Source organism: Emys orbicularis, chromosome 3 (assembly GCF_028017835.1).
Source record: "Emys orbicularis isolate rEmyOrb1 chromosome 3, rEmyOrb1.hap1, whole genome shotgun sequence".
Taxonomy (NCBI): domain Eukaryota; kingdom Metazoa; phylum Chordata; order Testudines; family Emydidae; genus Emys; species Emys orbicularis.
In genome coordinates, this window is record NC_088685.1 from 71,899,412 (window position 1) to 71,922,843 (window position 23,432).

General features: G+C 46.0%; 1 protein-coding gene across 1 annotated transcript in view; it reads right to left on the reverse strand.

Moving 5' to 3' along the window:
• The window catches only part of UBE2J1 (ubiquitin conjugating enzyme E2 J1), a 62,589-nt gene extending 43,307 nt beyond the window's left edge, over window positions 1-19,282 (reverse strand). Inside the window, exon 1 of the mRNA XM_065400604.1 lies at window positions 19,187-19,282. Within this exon, the coding sequence (XP_065256676.1) occupies window positions 19,187-19,217 (31 nt within the window). The 5' untranslated portion in view covers window positions 19,218-19,282. The remainder of the gene's footprint in view (window positions 1-19,186) is intronic.
• Between the last annotated feature and the right edge of the window lie 4,150 nt (window positions 19,283-23,432).

The window sequence follows — 23,432 nt, forward strand, 5'->3', positions numbered from 1 at the left end:
AACCCTCTCTGACTACTGGAATGAAAGAGAAGGAGGCTCTCTGTGTTTCCTCTTCCACCCTCAGCCTCATGGTCATAGGCACTGACTTTTATTTTTTGCCGGGGGGGGGGGGGGGGCTGTCCATTCCGAAGCCCCGCCCTCGCTCCACCTCTTCCCACCCTCACTCCATCCCCAGCCACTAAGGCCCCTGCCCTCGCTCCACCGCCAGACTCCCGAGGCCTCCACCCACAGCTTGCTGTTCTTTGCCCTCCCCCAATCCCCTCCCCGAGACGCCAAACAGCAGATCAGCAGCACCGCCAATCAGTTATGGCTGGTGGGTACTGAGCGTCCTTTTTTTTCCCCCGTGGGTGCTCCAGCCCTGCAGCACTCACGGAGTCGGCACCTATGCTCATGGTTACTACAAGGGTGGACCTCCCACTCTATTTTACACTTCTGGATGCTATGAGTGTGGAGGGGGTCTCCAGTACTCCATCCCTCTTGCAGTTTTCTTGATGTTGCAAGGGATGAGAGGTTGTGCATGCTACTCTAATCTTCCCGCAGACTTAATTTTTAGTCCCCTTCCATAGTGAATAGCACCAGGGGTCTGACACTTTTGTTGTGGCTTGTGAAAACTATAAGCAATAGCATATTGACCTGGTTCCTTTTAGTTTCACATCTCCTCAAAGGGAAGTGAAAACCAGGGTGGATAAAAATCAATGATTTAAAAAAAAAAAAAAATCAGATTTTTTTTTGATAAAATGCTTTTTTAGGAAAAAACTATCTAAAGATAGTTTTAACTAAAATACATTATAGCTCAAAAATATCTCATCATGGAATAGGGATTATAAATTCTAATTCTACAGTATGAGACTATATATTCATGTAAAGTTTAAGAAAAGTTTTGTAAATGAGTTCCAATAGTTCATGGATTAGGGACCCAATTTTATAGGGTTCCAGTGGCTTCTGTATAGATTATTTAGGTTAATCTTTCTATCTACCCAATGGGACTCAGTGCTCAGTCTAGACGATACCATCAGAGATGCTTAATTTTGCGGTTCTCAAACTGCTGATTTGTGTCTCCAGAGACAACATGCTTGTTAACAGCAAAAATGTTTTTAAATAAATAAATATTTAAATCAAATCCATACTGGTGAAAACTAACATGGATTTGGTCATTTTTCTCTCACACAGCTTGGAAAAGTTCTGAGTAGATGGAGAAACACTGGAACAATCAGTCTACAGACTTAGGAAGACAGCACTGTAACAGTTTAATCTCAGTTCACACTTAGAAGGTTATTTTCACAAGCATAAGTGCTAGAAACAGTGAAGGATGGCCAGGTGGCTAAAGTACTGTCTGGTAATTCAGGAGACCTGGATTTAATTTCTAGCTCTGCCACAGAATTCCCCTGTGATTTTAGGCAAGTCACAATCTCTTGGTGGCTCAGCTCCCCATAACAATGGTTCCTCTCTGCTACCCTTTGTCTGTCATGTCTATTTAGATTGTGAGCTCTTCAGGTCAGGAACTCCCTCTATATGTTTGTACTGTCCATATCACAATGGGACCCTGATCTTAGCTTATGCTTCTAGTCTCTAATGAAATACAAATAATTAATAATAATGCTTAAGAAAAAGAAAGGTTAGAGTCTGCAGAAGCTGATGGTACTTGTCCTGGAAAATTTCCTACTCACCCTGGATGAATGATTTTTCAAATCCTGTGATATAATCCTACTTGTGAAAGAATCTCATTTTGTAATTCTCAAATTATTTAATTTTAAAAATCTCCCTCCTCTAGAAATAGCTGAAATGCCACATTTATTCTGCACACTGAATACCAACATTCTCCAAACCCCATGCCCATCTCTAAAGTAGGAAACATTCATATTGAGCTTCATCTTTTCCTCCAGAAACATTTGTGCCAAATTATTAAGTCATGGAAGCCTGGCCTGAAGAATCACAAACCAAGAGACACCCAGAGCAGCCACCTGATCAGCTTTGCACACCACCTCAGTTTCAGCATGCAGATTTCATCAGTCCCAGCCACTAGAGGGAGGGTTCTGCATACCATGCTCAATTACTGACACAGCTCTCCTGAAAGCATCATCAGATCTGGATGCTTCAACCAGGCAATAGTGCTTCATAGTGGCATGAAGTCAACCCCAAGTTGCTGCTCTGCATGTTTCTGAGATGGGTATGGTGCTCATGGAAACTGCAGATGCAGCCTGAGCCTTAGAGGAGCCCTAATCTGAGATCTAAACTGGCTAGCACATAACTGAGCCTAATGCACTGAGAGTCCTTAAGTTGAAACAGTGTGGCCCTTTAACCTGTCTGCAAACACTAGAGTCTTGAGAGATGATAAATAAATAATTTTATATATATACACATATACACACACACACAGTATGATAGCGGTTAAGAATATCCTGTGTAATCTAGCCTCTCACTGACAGATATATGGTTTGGGAAAGAGAAGTTTTAAATTTATTTGGTTCAAATGAAAATCAGTGACTACCTTAGGCAAAAACTTGGGATGGGGACTAAGGATTATCCTTATACAAAATCATACATGAAGGATCTGCTGTAAATGGTTGTATTTTCTCAATTCTTCTAATGCAATTGCTTCTAAAAATGCTACCTTCATGGATAAATGTAGCAAAGAAGTTGCCAAGAGCTCAAACGGGGGAGCCATTAAACCTGCTAGGACCACACTGAGGTCCCAGGAAAGAGGCAGCTCCCTAACCGATGGAAAAACATGTGTAGGGCCCTTGAGGAATCTAGTCACAACTGGATAGGAAAAACTGTATATCCCCGGAAAAGGTGGTGATACCTGGGCGGCGGGTGAACCCCAACTTTGGGAAGGCTATCCTGCCAGCCTTGCCCCCCGCATGCCGGAGCACTGACACCACCCTTCCTTAACAGGAGGAGGAGGGACGCAGCGAGCAGCAGGGACTTCCGGGCGGGTGGGGAGGGGAGGGAGTGATAGAGTGGAGGACTTACCGGCAGGCAGCAGGGGCCTCGGGGAAAGGGCAGGGCCACCACGGGCCAGGTGTCTGGTGGGCAGCAGCTGCAGGCTTAGCCTTCCTTGGCCTATTATACCCGTCGCCCATATAGCTGCTAAGTGTACCTAGATAAAAGTGAGAACTTCTTCCACCAGGCAGCATATATTAGTCTGGTGGAATCCTTTATATTTTGAATTAAGATGTTTTGAGCATCCAAAAAACAAGATCTTTTCATGCCCATCCATCCAGCCAATATCCAGGCTATGAAGTGGAGGCAGGCTGGATCTGAATACAGAATGTTCCCATTTTCCTGGGAGATGAAGTCTTACAGAAAAGGTTAGGGTTTGGGAGGGTGAGTTGACAAGACCACAAGATCCGGGTACCAGAATTGTCTTGGCCAGGCAGATGCTACCATGGGTTCTTAAATTCTTCAACAGCCTCTGAATCAGAGGGGTGGGAGGGTAAGTATGCATCATGCTTGGAGACAATGCAATGAGGAATGTGCCTGATAAGGATCTTGGAGCTAGGCCTAACCTCAAGCAGAAACTGGGACATTCTTGTTCCTGTCTTTTTCTCAGAGGTCTCCTGATGGTTGGCCCCCTCCCTGAAAGACGTTTCATATAACGGACTCATAGGCCATTCATGATCCACGGAAAGCTGTCTGCTCAGGAGATCTGTCAGGGCATTTTGTAGTCCTGGGAAGTATAGCGCTATGGGTGAGAGCTGATGGCGGATGCACCAATTCCAGAGCTGAACAGCCTCCTGGCACAGGAGAAGACAATCAAGCTCCACCCTATCTGTTTATGTAAACATAGCAGTTCTGTGAGTATACAGATAGATATAGAAATAGCTATAAATACACACACACACATTTGTATTAACAGACCTTGAATCACTGGCAGGAGCACAGCACAAGCTTGATAAATTGCCCTGAGTACTAATACAAGTGCAATTGTGTCTCCTTGTGAGCCCATAAACCTTGAACCTGATTGTGGGCCAGATGTGCTCCCACCCTACAAGGGATGTGTCACTTAAATTACCTAACTTAGAAAGCAATCAACGTAAGAGATGACATCTTGGGGGGGGAGGGGGGAGGGAGAGTCTCTTTAAATGGTCACAAGTGATTAGGGATTCATTGTTACAACTCATCTGTTGTTGCATCTCCAACAGCACAATGACCCCTTGAAGTATGCCTACGTATTAGAGCATTGATTCAGTAAATACTAATGGGAATTGTGTGATCATGGGAGACTAACTTCCCAGATATAGACTGGAGGACAAGCGCTAGTAATAATAATAGGGCTCAGATTTTCCTGGATGCGATAGCTGATGGATTCCTTCACCAAGTAGTTGCTGAACTAACAAGAGGGGATGCCATTTTAGATTTAGTTTTGGTGACTAGCGAAGACCTCATAGAAGAAAAAGTTGTAGGGGACAACCTTGGTTCGAGCAATCATAAGCTAATTCAGTTCAAACTAAATGGAAGGATAAACAAAAACAGATCTGACTAGGGTTTTTGATTTCAAAAGGGCTAATTTTAAAAAAATTAAGGAAATTAGTTAGGGAAGTGGATTGGACTGAAGAACTTGTGGATCTAAAGGCGGAGGAGGCCTGGAATTACTTCAAGTCAAAGTTGCAGAAACTACCAGAAGTCTGCCTCCCAAGAAAGGGGAAAAAATTCATAGGCAGGCAAGTATGCTCCACACCTCAGATTTTGGAAGGCATGTCAGATTCTTAAACCTTGGGTTGAGTGCTGTAGCTATCTTTAGAAATCTCACATTGCTACCTTCTTTGCGTTTTGTCAAATCTGCAGTGAAAGTGTTCTTAAAATGAACAATGTGCTGGGTCATCATCCGAGACTGCTATAACATGAAATATATGGCAGAATGTGGGTAAAACAGAGCAGGGGATGTACAAATCTCCCCCAAGGAGTTCAAGCACAAATTTAATTAATACTTTTTTTTTTTTTTTTTTTTTTTTTTAAAGAGCATAATCAGCATGGAAGCATATCCTCTGGAATGGTGGCCGAAGCATGAAGGAGCATATGGATGTTTGGCATATCTGGCACATAAATACCTTGCTATCCCAGCTACAAAAGTGCCATGCAAATACCTGTTCTCACTTTCTGGTGGCATTGTAAATAAGAAGGCGGCAGCATTATCTCCCGTAAACATAAACAAACTTGTTTGTTTTAGTGATTGGCTGAACAAGAAGTAGGACAGAGCCTACAAGTTCACTCAGAAGTTTTACATTGTTTTGTTTTTAATGCAGTTATGAAAAAAAAAAAAAAAGATCTACATTTGTAAGGTGCACTTTCACAACAAAAAGATTGTACTACAGCACTTGTATGAGGTGAATTGAAAAATACTATTTATTTTATTATGTTTACAGTGCAAATATTTGTAATAAAATATAATATACACTTTTTCAATTACAACACATTTTTATATGTAAATGTAGAAAAACATCCAAAATATTTAATAAATTTCAATTGGTATTCTATTGTTTTAACAGTGCTATTAAAACTGTGATTAATCGCGATTAATTAATTAATCACAATTAAAAAAATTAATCGCATGAGTTAACTGCATTTAATCAACAGCCCTAATTCAAACATTCTGAACTTGTTCATTCAATTTAGTCAAAATCCATGTTGCAGTGATGTTGGTTTGCTACGCACCCATGCACTCATGTTCATTTTTTCCCCTCACCCCACAGTGTCTAGATTTCTAAAGAGGTTACTGCATGCATATCCACCAGCGAGAGAACTACCTCCAATGTGGGATCTCAGTATTATCCTTCCAAACCTTATGGAATCTCCCTTTGAGCTTCTTTCTGAATGCACTTTACACAACCTTACTCTCAAAGCAGCCTTTTTAGCCTCCATTTCTGACCGTTCTGGCTGATGTAAACACCAGACTCTTATGACTGATCCTTTTTACACAACTTTTCATAGAGATAGGGTGATGTTGAGAACTCATCCCAACTCTAGTCCTAAAGTTGTGTTGGACTTTCATTTGTATTAGTCTGTTAATTTAACCAGTTATCTTTCCAAAACTCTTCACGAGAGAAGGAATTCAATCCTTGGATATTTCAAGGTCTCTGTTATATTCATAGATTCTAGGACTGGAAGGGACCTCGAGAGGTCATCGAGTCCAGTCCCCTGCCCTCATGGCAGGATCAAATACTGTCTAGACCATCCCTGATAGACATTTATCTAACCTACTCTTAAATATCTCCAGAGATGGAGATTCCACAACCTCCCTAGGCAGTTTATTCCAGTGTTTAACCACCCTGACAGGAACTTTTTCCTAATGTCCAACCTAAACCTCCCTTGCTGCAGTTTAAGCCCATTGCTTCTTGTTCTATCCTTAGAGGCTAAGGTGAACAAGTTTTCTCCCTCCTCCTTATGACACCCTTTTAGATACCTGAAAACTGCTATCATGTCCCCTCTCAGTCTTCTCTTTTCCAAACTAAACAAATCCAATTCTTTCACCCTTCCTTCATAGGTCATGTTCTCAAGACCTTTAATCATTCTTGTTGCTCTTCTCTGGACCCTCTCCAATTTCTCCACATCTTTCTTGAAATGCGGTGCCCAGAACTGGACACAATACTCCAGTTGAGGCCTAACCAGCGCAGAGTAGAGCGGAAGAATGACTTCTCGTGTCTTACTCACAACACACGTGTTAATACATCCCAGAATCATGTTTGCTTTTTTTGCAGCAGCATCACACTGTTGACTCATATTTAGCTTGTGGTCCACTATAACCCCTAGATCCCTTTCTGCCGTACTTCTTCCTAGACAGTCTCTTCCCATTCTGTATGTGTGAAACTGATTGTTCCTTCCTAAGTGGAGCACTTATTACCTCAATAAGACACAGCCTTTCAGACTATCTCCTCATTCTTCTATTTTTTTTATCTGTAGTTTCTAAGGCTCAAGCCATCTCCTCCCAGAGAATATAAAAATTGATACACATTTACTTGCGTTTACATAGTTCAGAACTTTGTTAGTAGGTGACTCCCTTTTTTATTTCTTTTTAATAGTATCACTACACTGTTGTATTTGATGGCTTAAAAATGTTCTGTTTATAAATAATATGGTTACTTGATAAATGATTTGTGTAAAATAGTCAAGATGTGGTTAATTTTACTTGGAGTACATTGTAAAAATGATCAAAAGTAACTTTTCAAGGACTTCGTTGTCCAGACACTTCAGTTCTCTGTCAGATTTGTCTATCCACTTTCAAATGTCACCATCATCCACTGACGCTCACTCTCCAGGTTTTCTAGATAGAAATGCATTTTAAAAACAGATTTGACTGCCTACCTTGGCTAGGCAAAATATGCTTAAACTGTGTTAGCATGGACAGGATTAAAACCATGTTTAAAATTGTTCTGCTAACTCAGTTTCATTTCTAGAGCAGATGCTCTGCTTTCCTTTATCCTTGTGATACATTTTATATTGAAATCTGCTGCAGCTAATCTGACATGTCAGAGGTGCTATTTACCTGGCTTAAATATCAGTTCTCATTTTCATAGGAGAATTTTGTGATTCATTCTTCAGATCAAACTTCCCACCAGATTTGAAATGTACAAGTAACCTTGATTAGGCTTCAAATAAATGCTTTTAACTGAACTTATAAAGGTTTTCTTGCTTTTGCATAAAGGATATATTTTATCTGAATATGTTTCTGTGGATTTAGTCACTCTTTCTACGGTACGTAATTAGGGCTTCTGATTTTAGGTTTTGACTGATAAAATACCCTGATATAAAAATAATTAAATTGGTGTTAATCCAATAAACTCTGGAACTGATTACTTTTATCTAAGGGAATGTATACACCAAGCAGTAATGTAGGCTATGGAGGTGTGATTTCTAAAGTGCACTAACATATTGTGCATTATTGGTCGGTGTAGGCCCTGCTGGTGTGCACTTGACTAAAGGTTACCTAGTGCGCTTTAACATAGCACTGTTTGAAACTACTACATTAGTGTGCTAAGGAAAATTATAAAGATATTACCTATTGTAGTATATATCACTATAATGAATAATGTAAGCCCTGAAAACCCCCTATTTTTGAATATCTGCATAAAACTGAAAAATGCTAAAAATGAAATTAATATACCCTGAAAAACAGAAGTGCTATAAATAATTCACTAATAGTCTCACACATTAGTTAGGATTTTCACTTACAACTTAGAACCTATGACTATCTACTATAATGGGGAAAATGACGAGCTGCTAACCTGTTAGTGTCACTATGGTTTGGACAAACCAGTCTGAAGTGACTACTATTTTTAATTCTTTTTAACTATTGTAAGGGTGTTGGCCCCCAATTTAAAACATTGAAAGCCTGCGGGAGGAGAGTTTGAGAAAAGATTTTCACTTTAAGCATTTTTTCTGGTGTTTTGTGTTTGCTTAAGTAATAACTATCTTTGCTTTAAAACTTCAGAATTTATCATTGTGTATGTTCATGTTATGAAAGGCCCTATTGTAATGCATGCTGTACACAGATGCAAACTGTAAACTTATTCCTGGCTTTCTAAAGTTTGTGCAGTTGTCAGCAGATTTTTTTTTTTTTTTTGGAACAGGAATAGATTTACCAGGAAATTACTTGTTTTCTTAGACACCAAATACTTAATACTTGAATGGAAAGACCTTCAAGGATATCCCAGGTTGCTGCAGAATGTGGTGTTGGTGGTTCAGTCTATAGCATTCTTTTCTCCGAGTCTTTAGAGTCATAGACTTTAAGGTCAGAATGGACTATTATGATCGTCTCTAGTCAGACCTCCTGCACAACGCAGGCCACAGAATCTCACCCACCCACTCCCGCAGCAAACCCCTAACCTATGTCTGAGCCATTGAAGTCCTCAAATCATGGTTTAAAGACTTCAAGGTGCAGAGAATCCTCCAGCAAGTGACCTGTGCCCACGCTGCAGAGGAAGGCGAAAAACCCCCAGGGCCTCTGCCAATCTGCCCTGGAGCAAAATTCCTTCCCGACCCCAAATATGGCGATCAGCTAAACCCTGAGCATGTGGGCAAGACTCACCAGCCAGACACCAGGAAAGAATTCTCTGTAGTAACTCAGATCCCACCCTATCTAACATCCCATTACAGGCCATTGGGCATATTTACCGCTAATAGCCTAATTTTGGCAATTAATTGATCTTTGACTATCCCATCATACTATCCCCTCCATAAACTTATCAAGCTTAGTTCTGAAGCCAGATATGTCTTTTGCCCCTAATGCTACCCTTGGAAGGCTGTTCCAGAACTTCACTCCTCTGATGGTTAGAAACCTTCGTCTAATTTCAAGTCTAAACTTCCTGATGGCCAGTTTATATCCATTTGTTCTTGTGTCCACATTGATACTGAGCTTAAATAATTCCTCTCCCTCCCTGGTATTTATCCCTCTGATATATTTATGGAGAGCAATCATCTCTCCCCTCAGCCTTCTTTTGGTTAGGCTAAACAAACCGGGCTCTCTGAGTTTCCCTTCATAAGACAGGTTTTCCATTCCTCGGATCATCCTAGTAGCCCTTCTCTGTATCTGTTCCAGTTTGAATTCATCCTTCTTAAACATGGGAGACCAGAACTGCACACAGTATTCCAGATGAGGTCTCACCAGTGCCTTGTATAATGGTACTAACACCTCCTTATTTCTACTGGAAATACCTCACCCGATGCATCCCAAGACCACATTAGCTTTTTTCACGGTCATATCAAATTGGCATCTCATAGTCATCCTGTGATCAACCAATACTCCGAGGTCCTTCTCCTCCTCTGTTACTTCCAACTGATGAATCCCCAGCTTATAACAAAAATTCTTATTAATCCCTAAATGCATGACCTTGCACTTTTCACTATTACATTTCATCCTATTACTACTACTCCAGTTTAAAAGGTCATCCAGATCTTCCTGTATGATATCCCAGTCTCTCTCTGTATTAGCAATACCTCCCAGCTTTGTGTCATCCGCAAACTTTATTAGCACACTCCCACTTTTTGTGCCAAGGTCAGTAATAAAAAGATTAAATAAGATTGGTCCCAAAACCAATCCCTGAGGAACTCCACTAGTAACCTCCCTCCAGCCTGACAGTTCACCTTTCAGTATGACCCGTTGTAGTCTTCCCTTTAACCAGTTCCTTATCCACCTTTCAATTTTCATATTGATCCTCATCATTTCCAATTTAACTAATAATTCCCCATGTGGAACTGTATCAAATGCCTTACTGAAATCGAGGTAAATTAGATCCACTGCATTTCCTTTATCTAAAAAATCTGTTACCTTCTCAAAGGAGGAGATCAGGTTGGTTTGGCACGATCTACCTTTTGTAAAACCATGTTGTATTTTGTCCCAATTACCACTGACCTCAATGTTCTTAACTACTTTTTCCTTCAAATTTTTTTCCAAGACCTTGCATACTACAGATGTCAAACTAACAAGCCTGTAGTTACCCAGATCACTTTTTTTCCCTTTCTTAAAAATAGGAACTATGTTAGCAATTCTCCAGTCGGACGGTACAACCCCTGAGTTTACAGATTCATTAAAAATGCTTGCTAATGGGCTTGCAATTTCATGTGCCAGTTCCTCTAATATTCTTGGATGAAGACTATCTGGGCCCCTCGATTTAGTCCCATTAAGCTGTTTGAGTTTGGCTTCTGCCTTGGATGTGGTAATATCTACCTCCATGTCCTCATTCCCATTTGTCATCCTGCTATTATCCCTAAGCTCCTCATTAAAGACTGAGGCAAAGTATTTGTTTAGATATTGGACCATGCTTAGATTATCCTTAACCTCCACTCCATCCTCAGTGTTTAGTGGTCCCACTTCTTCTTTCTTTGTTTTCTTCTTCTTTATATGGCTATAGAAACTTTTACTATTGGTTTTAATTCCCATTGCAAGGTCCCTTGCCGGTTCCATCTGTTTCCCTTTATTCCCCTTAAAACCTATAAATCAAACTACATTCAAAACTTCTTGCTTAAACAACCCTTTCATTAACTAGGAGACAATGCAGGCAGAAGAACAGCTGCAGAGTGGGGGCTATCCAGTTTATTGCACTGAGTGCAGCATGTATGGTTACCTGCCCTGTGGGCGGGTGGCGTATCTGTGCAATCGGTGCAAGGAGCTCCTGGCCCTCAGAGACCACGTACGGACTTTGGAGGCCAGGGTAGCGGAACTGGAGGAGCTAAGAGACGCAGAGAGGTATGTTGATGAGGCTTTCCGGGACACTGTAGAATTGTCCCACCTCCGGTCAGACAGCCCCTGCGCTGTTGAGGAGGATGAAAGGCCCAGGGAAGCAGAGCAGTCAACAGGAGCAGAGGGAAACCTTCCCATAGTTGGGACCCTCCTTCTAGATGGTGCCAGGGTTGCCTCTCGCACTGAGGTTACCTCTCCGGGGGAGGGAACTCCAGTTGCTAGGAAAAGGCAGGTGTTAGTAATGGGAGATTCGATCATTAGAAACGTAGATAGCTGGGTTTGTGATGACCGGGAGAACCGTATGGTGACTTGCCTGCCTGGTGTGAAGGTTGCAGATCTCTCGAGGCATCTAGACAAACTTATGTGTAGTGCTGGGGAGGAGCCAGTGGTCGTGGTACATGTAGGTACCAATGACATAGGGAAGGGTAGGAGAGATATCCTGGAGAACAAATTTAGGCTGCTAGGGAAGAGACTGAAATCCAGGACCTCTATGGTGGCATTCTCAGAAATGCTCCCAGTTCCACGCGCAGGGCCAGGTAGGCAGGCAGAGCTTCAGAGTCTCAATGCGTGGATGAGATGATGGTGTAGAGAGGAGGGGTTTACATTCATTAGGAACTGGGAAAACTTTTGGGATGGGGGGAGCCTAAACAGGAGAGATGGGCTCCACCTAAACCAAAGTGGAACCAGACTGCTGGCACTAAACATTAAAAAGGTTGTAGAGCAGTTTTTAAACAAGGAGATGGGGGAAAGCCAACTGCTGCAGAGGAGCATGTGGATCAGACAGAGACTTTTCTTAGGGGAGAGTCTAATGACAGAGAATCTCCAGGTCATAGTCAGGAGCAGAGGATGGAAGAGGATAATGTAAGGGCCAGATCAGATGATAAACATTCACATAAAAAAGAATCTGACACATCAGAAAAGGGCAGACAAATAAACAGTGACAAGTTTTTAAAGTGCTTGTACACAAATGCTAGAAGTCTAAATAATAAGATGGGTGAACTAGAGTGCCTTGTGATAAAGGAGGATATGTTGATATAATAGGCATCACAGAAACCTAGTGGACTGAGAGCAATCAATGGGACACAATCATTCCGGGGTACAAAATATATCGGAAGGACAGAACAGGTCATGCGGGGGGAGAGTGGCACTATATGTGAAAAAAAAGGTAGAATCAAATGAAGTAAAAATCTTAAGAGAATCCACATGTTCCATAGAATCTCTATGGATAGAAATTTCATGTTCTAATAAGAATATAACATTAGGGATCTATTATAGACCACCTGCCCAGGACAGTGATAGTGATGATGAAATGCTAAGGGAAATTAGAGAGGCTATCAAAATTAAGAACTCAATAATAGTGGGGGATTTCAATTATCCCCATGTTGACTGGGAACATTTCACTTCAGGACGAAATGCAGGGATAAAATTTCTCGATACTTTAAATGACTGCTTCATGGAGCAGCTGGTACGGGAACCCACAAGGGGAGAGGCAACTCTAGATTTAGTCCTGAGTGGAGCGCAGGAGCTGGTCAAAGAGGTAACTATAACAGGACTGCTTGGAAATAGTGACCATAATACAATAGTATTCAACATCCCTGTGGTGGGAAGAACATCTCAACAGCCCAACACTGTGGCATTTAATTTCAAAAGGGGGAACTATGCAAAAATGAGGGGGTTAGTTAAACAGAAGTTAAAAAGTACAGTGACTAAAGTGAAATCCCTGCAAGCTGCATGGGCGCTTTTTAAAGACACCATAATAGAGGCCCAACTTCAATGTATACCCCAAAATAAGAAACACAGTAAAAGAACTAAAAAAGAGCCACCGTGGCTTAACAACCATGTAAAAGAAGCCGTGAGAGATAAAAAGAATTCCTTTAAAAAGTGGAAGTCAAATCCTAGTGAGGCAAATAGAAAGGAGCATAAACACTGCCAAATTAAGTGCAATAATGTAATAAGAAAAGCCAAAGAGGAGTTTGAAGAATGGCTAGCCAAAAACTCCAAAGGTAATAACAAAATGTTTTTTAAGTACATCAGAAGCAGGAAGCCTGCTAAACAACCAGTGGGGCCCCTTGATGATCGAGATACAAAAGGAGCGCTTAAAGACGATCAAGTCACTGCGGAGAAACTAAATGGATTCTTTGCTTCAGTCTTCACGGCTGAGGATGTTAGGGAGATTCCCAAACCTGAGCCGGCTTTTGTAGGTGACAAATCTGAGGAACTGTCACAGATTGAAGTGTCACTAGAGGAGGTTTTGGAATTAATTGATAAACTTAACATTAACAAGTCACCGGGACCAGATGGCATTCACCCAAGAGTTCTGAAAGAACTCAAATGTGAAGTTGCGGAACTATTAACTAAAGTTTGTAACCTGCCCTTTAAATCGGCTTCTGTACCCAATGACTGGAAGTTAGCTAATGTAACGCCAATATTTAAAAAGGGCTCCAGAGGTGATCCCGGCAATTACAGACCGGTAAGTCTAACGTCGGTACCGGGCAAATTAGTCGAAACAATAGTTAAGAATAAAATTGTCTGACACATAGAAAAACAAACTGTTGAGCAATAGTCAACATGGTTTCTGTAAAGGAAAATCGTGTCTTACTAATCTATTAGAGTTCTTTGAAGGGGTCAACAAACATGTGGACAAGGGGGATCCAGTGGACATAGTGTACTTAGATTTCCAGAAAGCCTTTGACAAGGTCCCTCACCAAAGGCTCTTACGTAAATTAATGGATTGAGAACTGGTTAAAAGACCGGGAACAAAGGGTAGGAATTAATGGTAAATTCTCAGAATGGAGAGGGGTAACTAGTGGTGTTCCCCAAGGGTCAGTCCTCGGACCAATCCTATTCAACTTATTCATAAGTGATCTGAAGAAAGGGGTAAACAGTGAGGTGGCAAAGTTTGCAGATGATACTAAACTGCTCAAGATAGTTAAGACCAAAGCAGATTGTGACGAACTTCAAAAAGATGTCACAAAACTAAGTCACTGGGCAACAAAATGGCAAATTAAATTTAATGTGGATAAATGTAAAGTAATGCACATTGGAAAAAATAACCCCAACTATACATACAATATGATGGGGGCTAATTTAGCTACAAGTCAGGAAAAAGATCTTGGAGTCATCGTGGATAGTTCTCTGAAGATGTCCAAGCAGTGTGCAGAGGCGGTCAAAAAAGCAAACAGGATGTTAGGAATCATTAAAAAGGGGATAGAGAATAAGACAGAGAATAAACTATTGCCCTTATATAAATTGATGGTACGCCCACATCTCGAATACTGCGTACAGATGTGGTCTCCTCATCTCAAAAAAGATATACTGGCACTAGAAAAGGATCAGAAAAGGGCAACTAAAATGATTAGGGGTTTGGAACGGGTCCCATATGAGAAGAGATTAAAGAGGCTAGGACTCTTCAGCTTGGAAAAGAGGAGACTAAGGGGTGATATGATAGAGGTATATAAAATCATGAGCGATGTGGAGAAAGTGGATAAGGAAAAGTTATTTACTTATTCCCATAATACAAGAACTAGGGGTCACCAAATGAAATTAATAGGCAGCAGGTTTAAAACAAATACAAGGAAGTTCTTCTTCACGCAGCGCACAGTCAACTTGTGGAACTCCTTACCTGAGGAGGTTGTGAAGGCTAGGACTATAACAGCGTTTAAAAGAGAACTGGATAAATTCATGGAGGTTAAGTCCATTAATGGCTATTAGCCAGGATGGGTAAGGAATGGTGTCCCTAGCCTCTGTTTGTCAGAGGATGGAGATGGATGGCAGGAGAGAGATCACTTGATCATTGCCTGTTAGGTCCACTCCCTCTGGGGCATCTGGCATTAGCCACTGTCGGTAGACAGGATACTCGGCTAGATGGACCTTTGGTCTGACCCGGTACGGCCGTTCTTATGTTCTTATGTCCAACTCTACACGGCTTTTGGCCTTTCTCACTTTATTCCTACATGTTCTGACCTCAGTAAGGTAGCTTTCCTTGCTGATCCCTCCTATCTTCCACTCCTTGTAGGCTTTCTGCTTTTTCTTAATCACCTCTCTGAGATGCTTGCTCATCCAGCTTGGTCTACAACTCCTGCCTATGAATTTTTTCCCCTTTCTTGGGATGCAGACTTCTGATAGTTTCTGCAACTTTGACTTGAAGTAATTGAAAAATACTATTTCTCTTGGTTTTTTTACAGTGCAAATACTTGTAATTAAAAATAAATATGAAGTGAGCACTGTACACTTTGTATCCTGTGTTGTAATTGAAATCAATATATTTGAAAATGTAGAAAACATCCAAAAATATTTAAATAAATAGTATTCTATTATTAACAGTGCGATTAATTCTGCCTTCTGGTTAAGGTGAGATGGCACCATCCAATCTGGAGGGAAGAAAAGTACTCTCTCTCTCACCAAAAAAAAAAAAAAGAGTGATAGAGAGGAAGGGAGGGAGAGGGAGACACACACAGAGAGACAGGGTGTAAAGTGGTGGTTCTCAACAGGCGTTCAGAGGTCTTCCAGGGGGTACATAGGCGCCGACTTCCCCTCTTTCCCGTGGGTGCTCGACCTCCCCCTCTGCACCCGGCCCCACCCCCATGCTAACCCCTTCCCCAAAGTCCCCGCCCCAAATCCACCCCCTCCCTGCTCCTATTTCAAGTCCTTCCCCAAAGCCCCGCCTCCTTCCCTGAGCATGCCACGTTCCTGCTCCTCCCCCCCTCCTCCCCTGGAGTGTGCTAACGCCACCAAACAGCTGTTTGGCGGCGACCGGGCAGGCAACGCTGGGAGGTAGGTGGAGGAGCAGGGACGCGGCGCACTCAGGGGGGGAGCAGGTGAGGCGGGGGGGAGCTTGGCTGCCTGTGGGTGCAGAGCACCCACTAATGTTTCCCCCTGGGTGCTCCAGCCCCAGAGCGCCCACGGAGTCAGCGCCTATGAGGGGGTACATCAACTCATATAGATATTTGCCTAGCACTAGCGACATCAGTAGAAACTAAAATTTAATATAGACAATGACTTGTTTATACTGCTCTTAGTGTTGCCAACTTTCTAATTGCTCAAAACAGAACACCCCTGCTCAGCCTCTTCCCTGAGGCCCTGCCACGCCCCTTTTTCTGAGGCGCTGGCCCCACTCACTCCAGCCCCCCTCCCTCCATTGCTCGCTCTCCCCCACCCTCACTCACTTTCACTGGGCTGGGGCAGAGGTGCAGGAGAGGGAGAGGGCTCCAGCTGGGGATGCAGGCTCTGGGGTTGGGCCAGAAATTAGAGGTTCAGCATGTGGGAGGGGGCTCCGGGCTGGGGAAGGGGATAGGGAGGGGGTGAGGGCTATGACTGGGGGTGCGGGCCCCAGGGTGGGTCTGGGGATGAGGGGTTTGAGGTGCAGAAGGGGGCTCCAGGCTGGGGCCAAGGGGTTTGGAGTGCAGGAGTGGGCTCATGGCTGGGGCAGGGGTGCGGGCTTCAACTGGGGGTGTGGTCTCCGGGGATGAGGGGTTTGGGGTGCACGAGTGGGTTGCGGGCTGGGGCCGAGGGGTTTGGAGTGTAGGAGTGGTCTCAGGGCTGGGGGTTAGGGTGTCGGTGGGGGCTCCAACTGGGGGTTCAGGCTCTGGGGTGGCACCAGGAATGAGGGGTTTGGGGTGCAGGAGGGGGCTCAGGGCTGAGGTTTAGGGTGCAGGAGAGGGTTTGGGGTGCAGGCTCCGGGTGGGAGTTTGGGTGCAGGAGGGGCTCAGGGCTGGGGCTTGGGCTCTGGGAGGGAGGTTGGGTGTAGGAGGGTGTTCCGACCTGGGGCAGCAGATTGGGTGTGGGCTCCGGCCAAGCAGCACTTACCTCAGGTGGCTCCCGGTCAGTGGCGCAGTGGGGCTAAGGCAGGCTCCGCCCTGCTCCCAGAAGCGGCCAGCATGCCCGGCCCCTAGGCGGAAGTGCGACCAGACAGCTCTGCGTGGTGTGCGCCGCTCCCATTGTCCGCGGTTCCCGGCCAATGGTAGCTGATGCTCGGGGCATGGCCAGCACACGAAGCCTCCCTAGTCCCTGCGCCTAGGGGCCACAGGGACATGTCGCCACTTCCGGAAGCTGCGCTGAGTAGGGCAGGCAGGAAGCCTGCCTTAGCCCCGCTGCTCCGCCGACCAGACTTTTAACGGCCTGATCAGCAGTGCTGATAGGGTGACCAGGACCGTCCCGATATTTAAGTGTTTGTCCCACATCCCGACCGATCTTTGGTCGGGATGCACTTTGTCCCAATATTTGCTTCGCCGGCAGCACTCGGCGCTTTTTTTTTTTTTTCTTTCTCTCTCTCCTGCTCAGCCGGCACGAGCCAGCCTCCCCCGCTGGATCCGGAAGGGGTTACTACTGGCCGCTCAGCCGGAAGTGACGCCGTGGCCGGTGGGGAGCTGCCAGTTCCCCCACCCCGCTCGTAGGACTTTGCCAAGAGCCTTGAGCGCCATGGGGGGGCTGCGGGGCTGGGCCGGCTGGGCTCCGGCGGCTCCCGGGCACGGCGCAGGGCCATAGCAGAGCCCCGCGGTAACGTCACCGGCTCCCCAGGGCAAGAGGCCGCGGCAGAGCCCCGGGGCGGTGAATCGCGGGGAGCTCTGGGAGGCGGACCCCGGAGAAGCCCTGTGGGAACCACGTGCTTCGCGTCAGGGATGGATCCGGCCAGGCTGCCTGAGGGCCAGGTGCTGGGCTGAGCCGGTGAAGGCAGAACGGAGAGAGGCCTCGGGCCAAGCTACTAGGACAGGTGCGGGGGAGGCCGAAGGAAACTGGGCATCCAGCCAGTGCCTGTGGCCCGGAAGAACCCCACTGTGCAGCCCGGGGGCGGGGGGGTTGCTACTCCTGGGCTGGGACGTTTGGCAGGGGAGGCAGCAGGCGCCGCTTGAGGGTGCTCAGAAGAAACGTTTGAGTTTTTTTTCTCTCCTGCTCCGCCGGCAGCACTCAGCTTTTTTTTTTTTTTTTTTTTGCGACCCCCCCGTCCCGATATTTTCTTCCTCTCATCTGGTCACCCTAAGTGCTGACCAGAGCTGCCAGGGTCCCCTTTCAACTGGGCATTCCGGTAGAAAACCGGACACCTGGCAACCCAGACTACTCTATATATTATACACTGAAATCTACATACAATATTTATATTCCAATTGATTTTACAGTTATATGGTAAAAATGAGAAAGTGCATAATTTTTCATGAATAGTGAGCTGTGACACTTCTGTATTTTATATGTCTGATTTTGTAAGCAAATAGTTTTTAGGGGAGGTGAAACTTGGGGGCACGCAAGACAAATCAGACTCCTGCAAGGGGTCTAGTACTCTAGAAAGTTGAGAGCCACTGGTGTAAAGAATGAGGGATCCTGATGAGGAAGAGTTGGGGGAAACAGAGCCCCTGGTATGGTGGGGAGAATGAGGACTCTGGTGTGAAGGGAACAGGGAGGAGAATGGGGGACCTTGCAGTGCGGGGAAGAGGGAAGGGAGCCCTGGCACAGTGGGGAGAATGGGGGGCCATCAATGGGGGAAATGGGGGGGCAGAACCCCTGGCGAAGGGGATTGGGGGACGCAGGTGGGCAGAGGGAAAGTGGGGTGCCTGGTACGCGAGGGTGGCGGGCACACAGAGGCTGTGGCCTGGGGGGAAAGTGAACGCCCAGAGCCCCTGCCACTGGAGAGAAGGGCCACCTGGGAATGAGATTCAGCCATTTCCCCGCCCCCGGGAAGGGGCTCGCTGCTGGTGGTCCAAGTCAGCGTCTCCCCCGGGGCCGAGAGCGCCGCGGGCAGGGCGATGAACCGACCTCGTCGCCATGGGGCTGAGGGAGCTCCGAGGCGCCAACACCCCCACAGATCCCGCTCCGGCCTATCAGCGCCTCCGGGCCGGGCTCCCGGCCCGCTCCTCCCGCTGCCCAACCCGGGGCCGCCGAGGCCTCGAGGGAGGCCGCCAGCCGCTGCCCCAGCGCACGGCGGCAGGGAGCCGGCTGCCGACTCCCGCCCAGGCAGACGGACCCGGAAGACGTTGCTGGGTCCCGCTGCCCCCTCCCCACTCCGGCCCCTCGCTCGCTCACCCGGGCTCTTCAGGTTGTAACGAGACTCCATGGCGGGGACGTTGGGCCAGAGGCGGACGGCGGCTCCCTGCGACCGGCCCGGCGGCGGCCGCTCCCCGCTGTGCAGCGGCGGGGGCGGGGACTCGCGCGTCTGCTGCTGACTCGGCTCCGGCTGCGGCAGGAAACTGCCCTGACGTGGCAGCGGCCGCTCTGTGACTCCGGCAGGGAGGGGCCCTGGCCGCCCGACAGCGCCCCGATACCCCGCCCCCAGCCCCGGTGCTGCTCTCTACGCTGCCTTTTTCCTCATTCAATACCCGCCTCTCGTCCTCGATCCCCCTTCTGATAGCGCCCCCATCGCCAATACCCCGCCTGATACTGCCCCATCCCCGTTTTCTGCCCCTTATCCCTGTTACCCTCCTCCCTGATACTCTCCCTAATACGCACCCCTTATCCTCAGTCCCTTAACCCTGATACAGCCCCCCCATACCCAATCCCCCTCCCCATACCACTCTCATCCCCGATTCTGTCCCTCCAATGCAGCTTTCATCCCCCAATCCCCTTCCTGACACCACCCTGATCAGCTAGGGTGACCAGACAGCAAGTGTGAAAAATCGGGACAGGGGGTGGGGGGTAATAGAAGCCTATATAAGAAAAAGACCCCAAAATCGGGACTGTCCCTATAAAATCAGGACATCTGGTCACCCTACCTGATCCCCCTCCTGATGCTGCCCCCTCCCAGATAGCCCTATTGATACTACCCCATCTCAAATACCCCTACTAATACTGGCCCCATCCCTGATACCACCCCCCCATAAAGTCCCCCGTGCCTGGCCCCCGTCCTGATACCTCCCACATCCCAGATCCCCTTCCTCATACCATACCCGATCCTCTTCCTGATACCATCCCTATTCCTGATACCTCTGCTAATACTGCCCCCATCCCTGTTACCACCCCCAGCACAGTCCTCATCACTGATTCCTCTTCTCCCTCAAGAATACAACCTCTCATCCCCGATGCCTCTCCTGATATTGCCCCTACCCTGATACACTCCCTGCACCCCTACTGATACTGGCCGTAATCTGCCAATACAGCCCCTCCATTGCTGACACAACCTCACCGCTAATGTTGCCCCCATTCCTGATATCACTCCTAATACCTCCCCCACCCTAATACAGCCCCACTGCCAACAACACCTCTATACTGATACAGCCCGCACTGCTGACATTGCCCCATACCTGATCCCTTCTGATCTCCAATACCAACCCCCAATACCACCCCAATCACCCCACTATCAGTAGTGCCTCCATCCCCAGTATCCCTCCCAATACCACCTTATTGCCCATATTGCCCTCTCCCTGATACCCCCATCATACCTCTCTCACCCTGATACATCCCCACTGCTGATACTTTCCCTATAGTTCTCCCAATACTTTCCCTGCCTTGTTACATCCCCATCACTTATACCCTTCTCAGTGCCACCTTGCATAACACCTTCATCCCACATACCCTTCCCAATACCTCCCCTGTGCTGATGCACCCTTACCTGGGATACTGACCTAATTACTTAGATTGAAAGCTCTTTGGGAGGGGGACTGTCTTTTGTTCTGTGTTTGTACCGCACCTAGGACAATGGGTACTGGTCCATGACCGAAACACCTAGGCACTATGATAATGCAAATAAATAATAAGAAAATAGGCACCTACATTTATAAAAGTAGCCTGATTTTCAGCACTACTGAATTCCTATTGACTTCAGTGGGAGCTGTGGGCTAGCAGCATCTCTGAATCAGCCCCCTTTTACTGACGTGCCTAATTTTAGTCACCTAAGTTTGAAAATGTTGGTCTTGGTGCCAGGTTTATGTTATTGTTCCCTATTTCTTGTCCCTACCTCCATATCTTTTCCTTCCCATCTCACCTTTCTCATATCCTATGTCCCTCTGTAAACCATCAGCAGTGAAAACCAGTCGCAAGCAGAAAGTTTGAACACTGCAATGGTTAAACACACCTGTACATTTTTGCCTACTTAATTACCATTTAGTTTCAATTCCAAAAGTTACTCTTCACTTTCTACTCCTAAAATTGTTGCATAGTGTTGTTGGCATAGCATGGCAATTTAAGAGTTAGCTGCATTTCAGTAGTAGACAAGTGATCTTTATGTATACAGGGCAAAGTTCTGGGTGCAGTAGTTGGAGGAACAGGGCGTATATAACCTTGTCTCTCACCATGACTCACCCTTACAGCAGGAGGGCAGGATTCAAATACAGAACACAGAAGTGCATTAGGCTGAGAGATTAGCTACTACATCAGCTAGTGCACAAAAGGACCCATTGTTGTGTAGGTAATGTCCAAGAACACATGGCCCCATCTTGGGTGCATAATCATCATAGAAACATAGAAGTGTAGGACTGGAAGGGACCTCAATAGGTCATCTAGTCCAGTCTCCTGCATTCAAGGCAGGATTAAGTAATAACTAGACCATTCCTGACAGGTGTTCGTCTAACCTGTTCTTAAAAAACTCCAATGACGGAGATTCCACAACCTCCCTACACAATTTGTTCCAGAGCTTAACTACTCTGACAGGAAGTTTTTCCTAAATTCCAACCTAAACCTCCCTTGCTGCAATTTAACCCCATTGCTTCTTGTCCTCTCCTCAGAAGTTATGGAGAACAATTTTTCACCCTTCTCCTTGTAACAATGTGTATGTACTTGAAAACTGTTATCATGTCCCCTCTTAGGCTTGGTCTACACTAACCCCCCAAATCGAACTAAGGTACGCAACTTCAGCTACGTGAATAACGTAGCTGAAGTTCGAAGTACCTTAGTTCGAACTTACCTCGGTCCAGACGCGGCAGGCAGGCTCCCCCGTCGACTCTGCGGTACTCCTCTCGCCGAGCAGGAGTACCGCAGTCGACGGCGAGCACTTCCGGGTTCAACTTATCGCGTCCAGACAAGACGCGATAAGTCGAACCCAGAAGTTCGATTGCCAGCCGCCGAACTAGCGGCTGGGTATAGACGTACCCTTAGTCTTCTTTCTCCCTACTAAACAAACCTATTTTTTTCAATCTTTCCTCATAGGTCATGTTTTCTAGAACTCTAATCATTTTTGTTGCTCGCCTCTGGACTTTCTACAATTTATCCACATCTCTTTTGAAATGTGGCACCCAGAACTGGACACATTACTCCAGTTGAAGCCTCATCAGTGCTAAATAGTGAAAGAATTATTTCTCATGTCTTGCTTACAGCACTCCTGCTGATACATCCCAGAATGATGTTCACTTTTTTTTTGAAACAGTGTGACACTGTTCACTCATATTTAGATTTTGATCCGCTATAGCCCCCGATCCCTTTCCACAGGACTCCTTCCTAGTCATTTCCCATTTTGTATGTGTGAAATTGATTGTTCCTTCCTAAGGGAAGTACTTTGCATTTGTCCTAATTGAATTTAATCCTGTTGATTTCAGACCATTTCTCCAGTTTGTCTAGATCATTTTGAATTTTAAACCTATCCTCCAAAGCACTTGCAACCCCTCCAGCTTGATAATCTTCCACCAACTTTATAAGTATACTCTCTATGCCAGGGGTCGGCAACGTTTGGCACGCGGCTCACCAGGGTAAGCACCCTGGCGGGCCGGGCCAGTTTATTTACCTGCTGAAGCGGCAGGTTCGGCGGATCGCGGCCCCCACTGGCCGCGGTTCGCTGTCCCGGGCCAATGGGGGCGGCGGGAAGCCGCGGCCAGCACATCGCTCGCCCGCGCCGCTTCCCGCCGCCCCCATTGGCCCGGGACAGTGAACCGCGGCCAGTGGGGGCCGCGATCGGCCGAACCTGCCATGTCAGCAGGTAAATAAACTGGCCCAGCCCGCCAGGGTGCTTACCCTGGCGAGCCGCGTGCCAAACGTTGCCGACCCCTGCTCTATGCCATTATCTAAATGATTTATCAAGATATTGAACAGAACCAGACCCAGGACTGATCCCTGTGGGACCCCACTAGATATGCCCTTCCAGCTTGACTGTGAACTCCTGATAACTTCTCTCTGGGAACGGTTTTTCAACCAGTTATGTACCTACCTTATGGTAGCTCCATCTACACTATATTTCCCTAGTTTGTTTATGAGAAGGTCATGTAAGACTGTATTAAAAGCCTTACTAAAGTCAAGATATAGCACATCTACCACTTCCCCGCATCCACAACGCTAGTTGCCCTGTCAAAGAAAGCTATTAGTTTTGTTTGACATGATTTGTTCTTGACAAATGCATGTTGACTGTTAC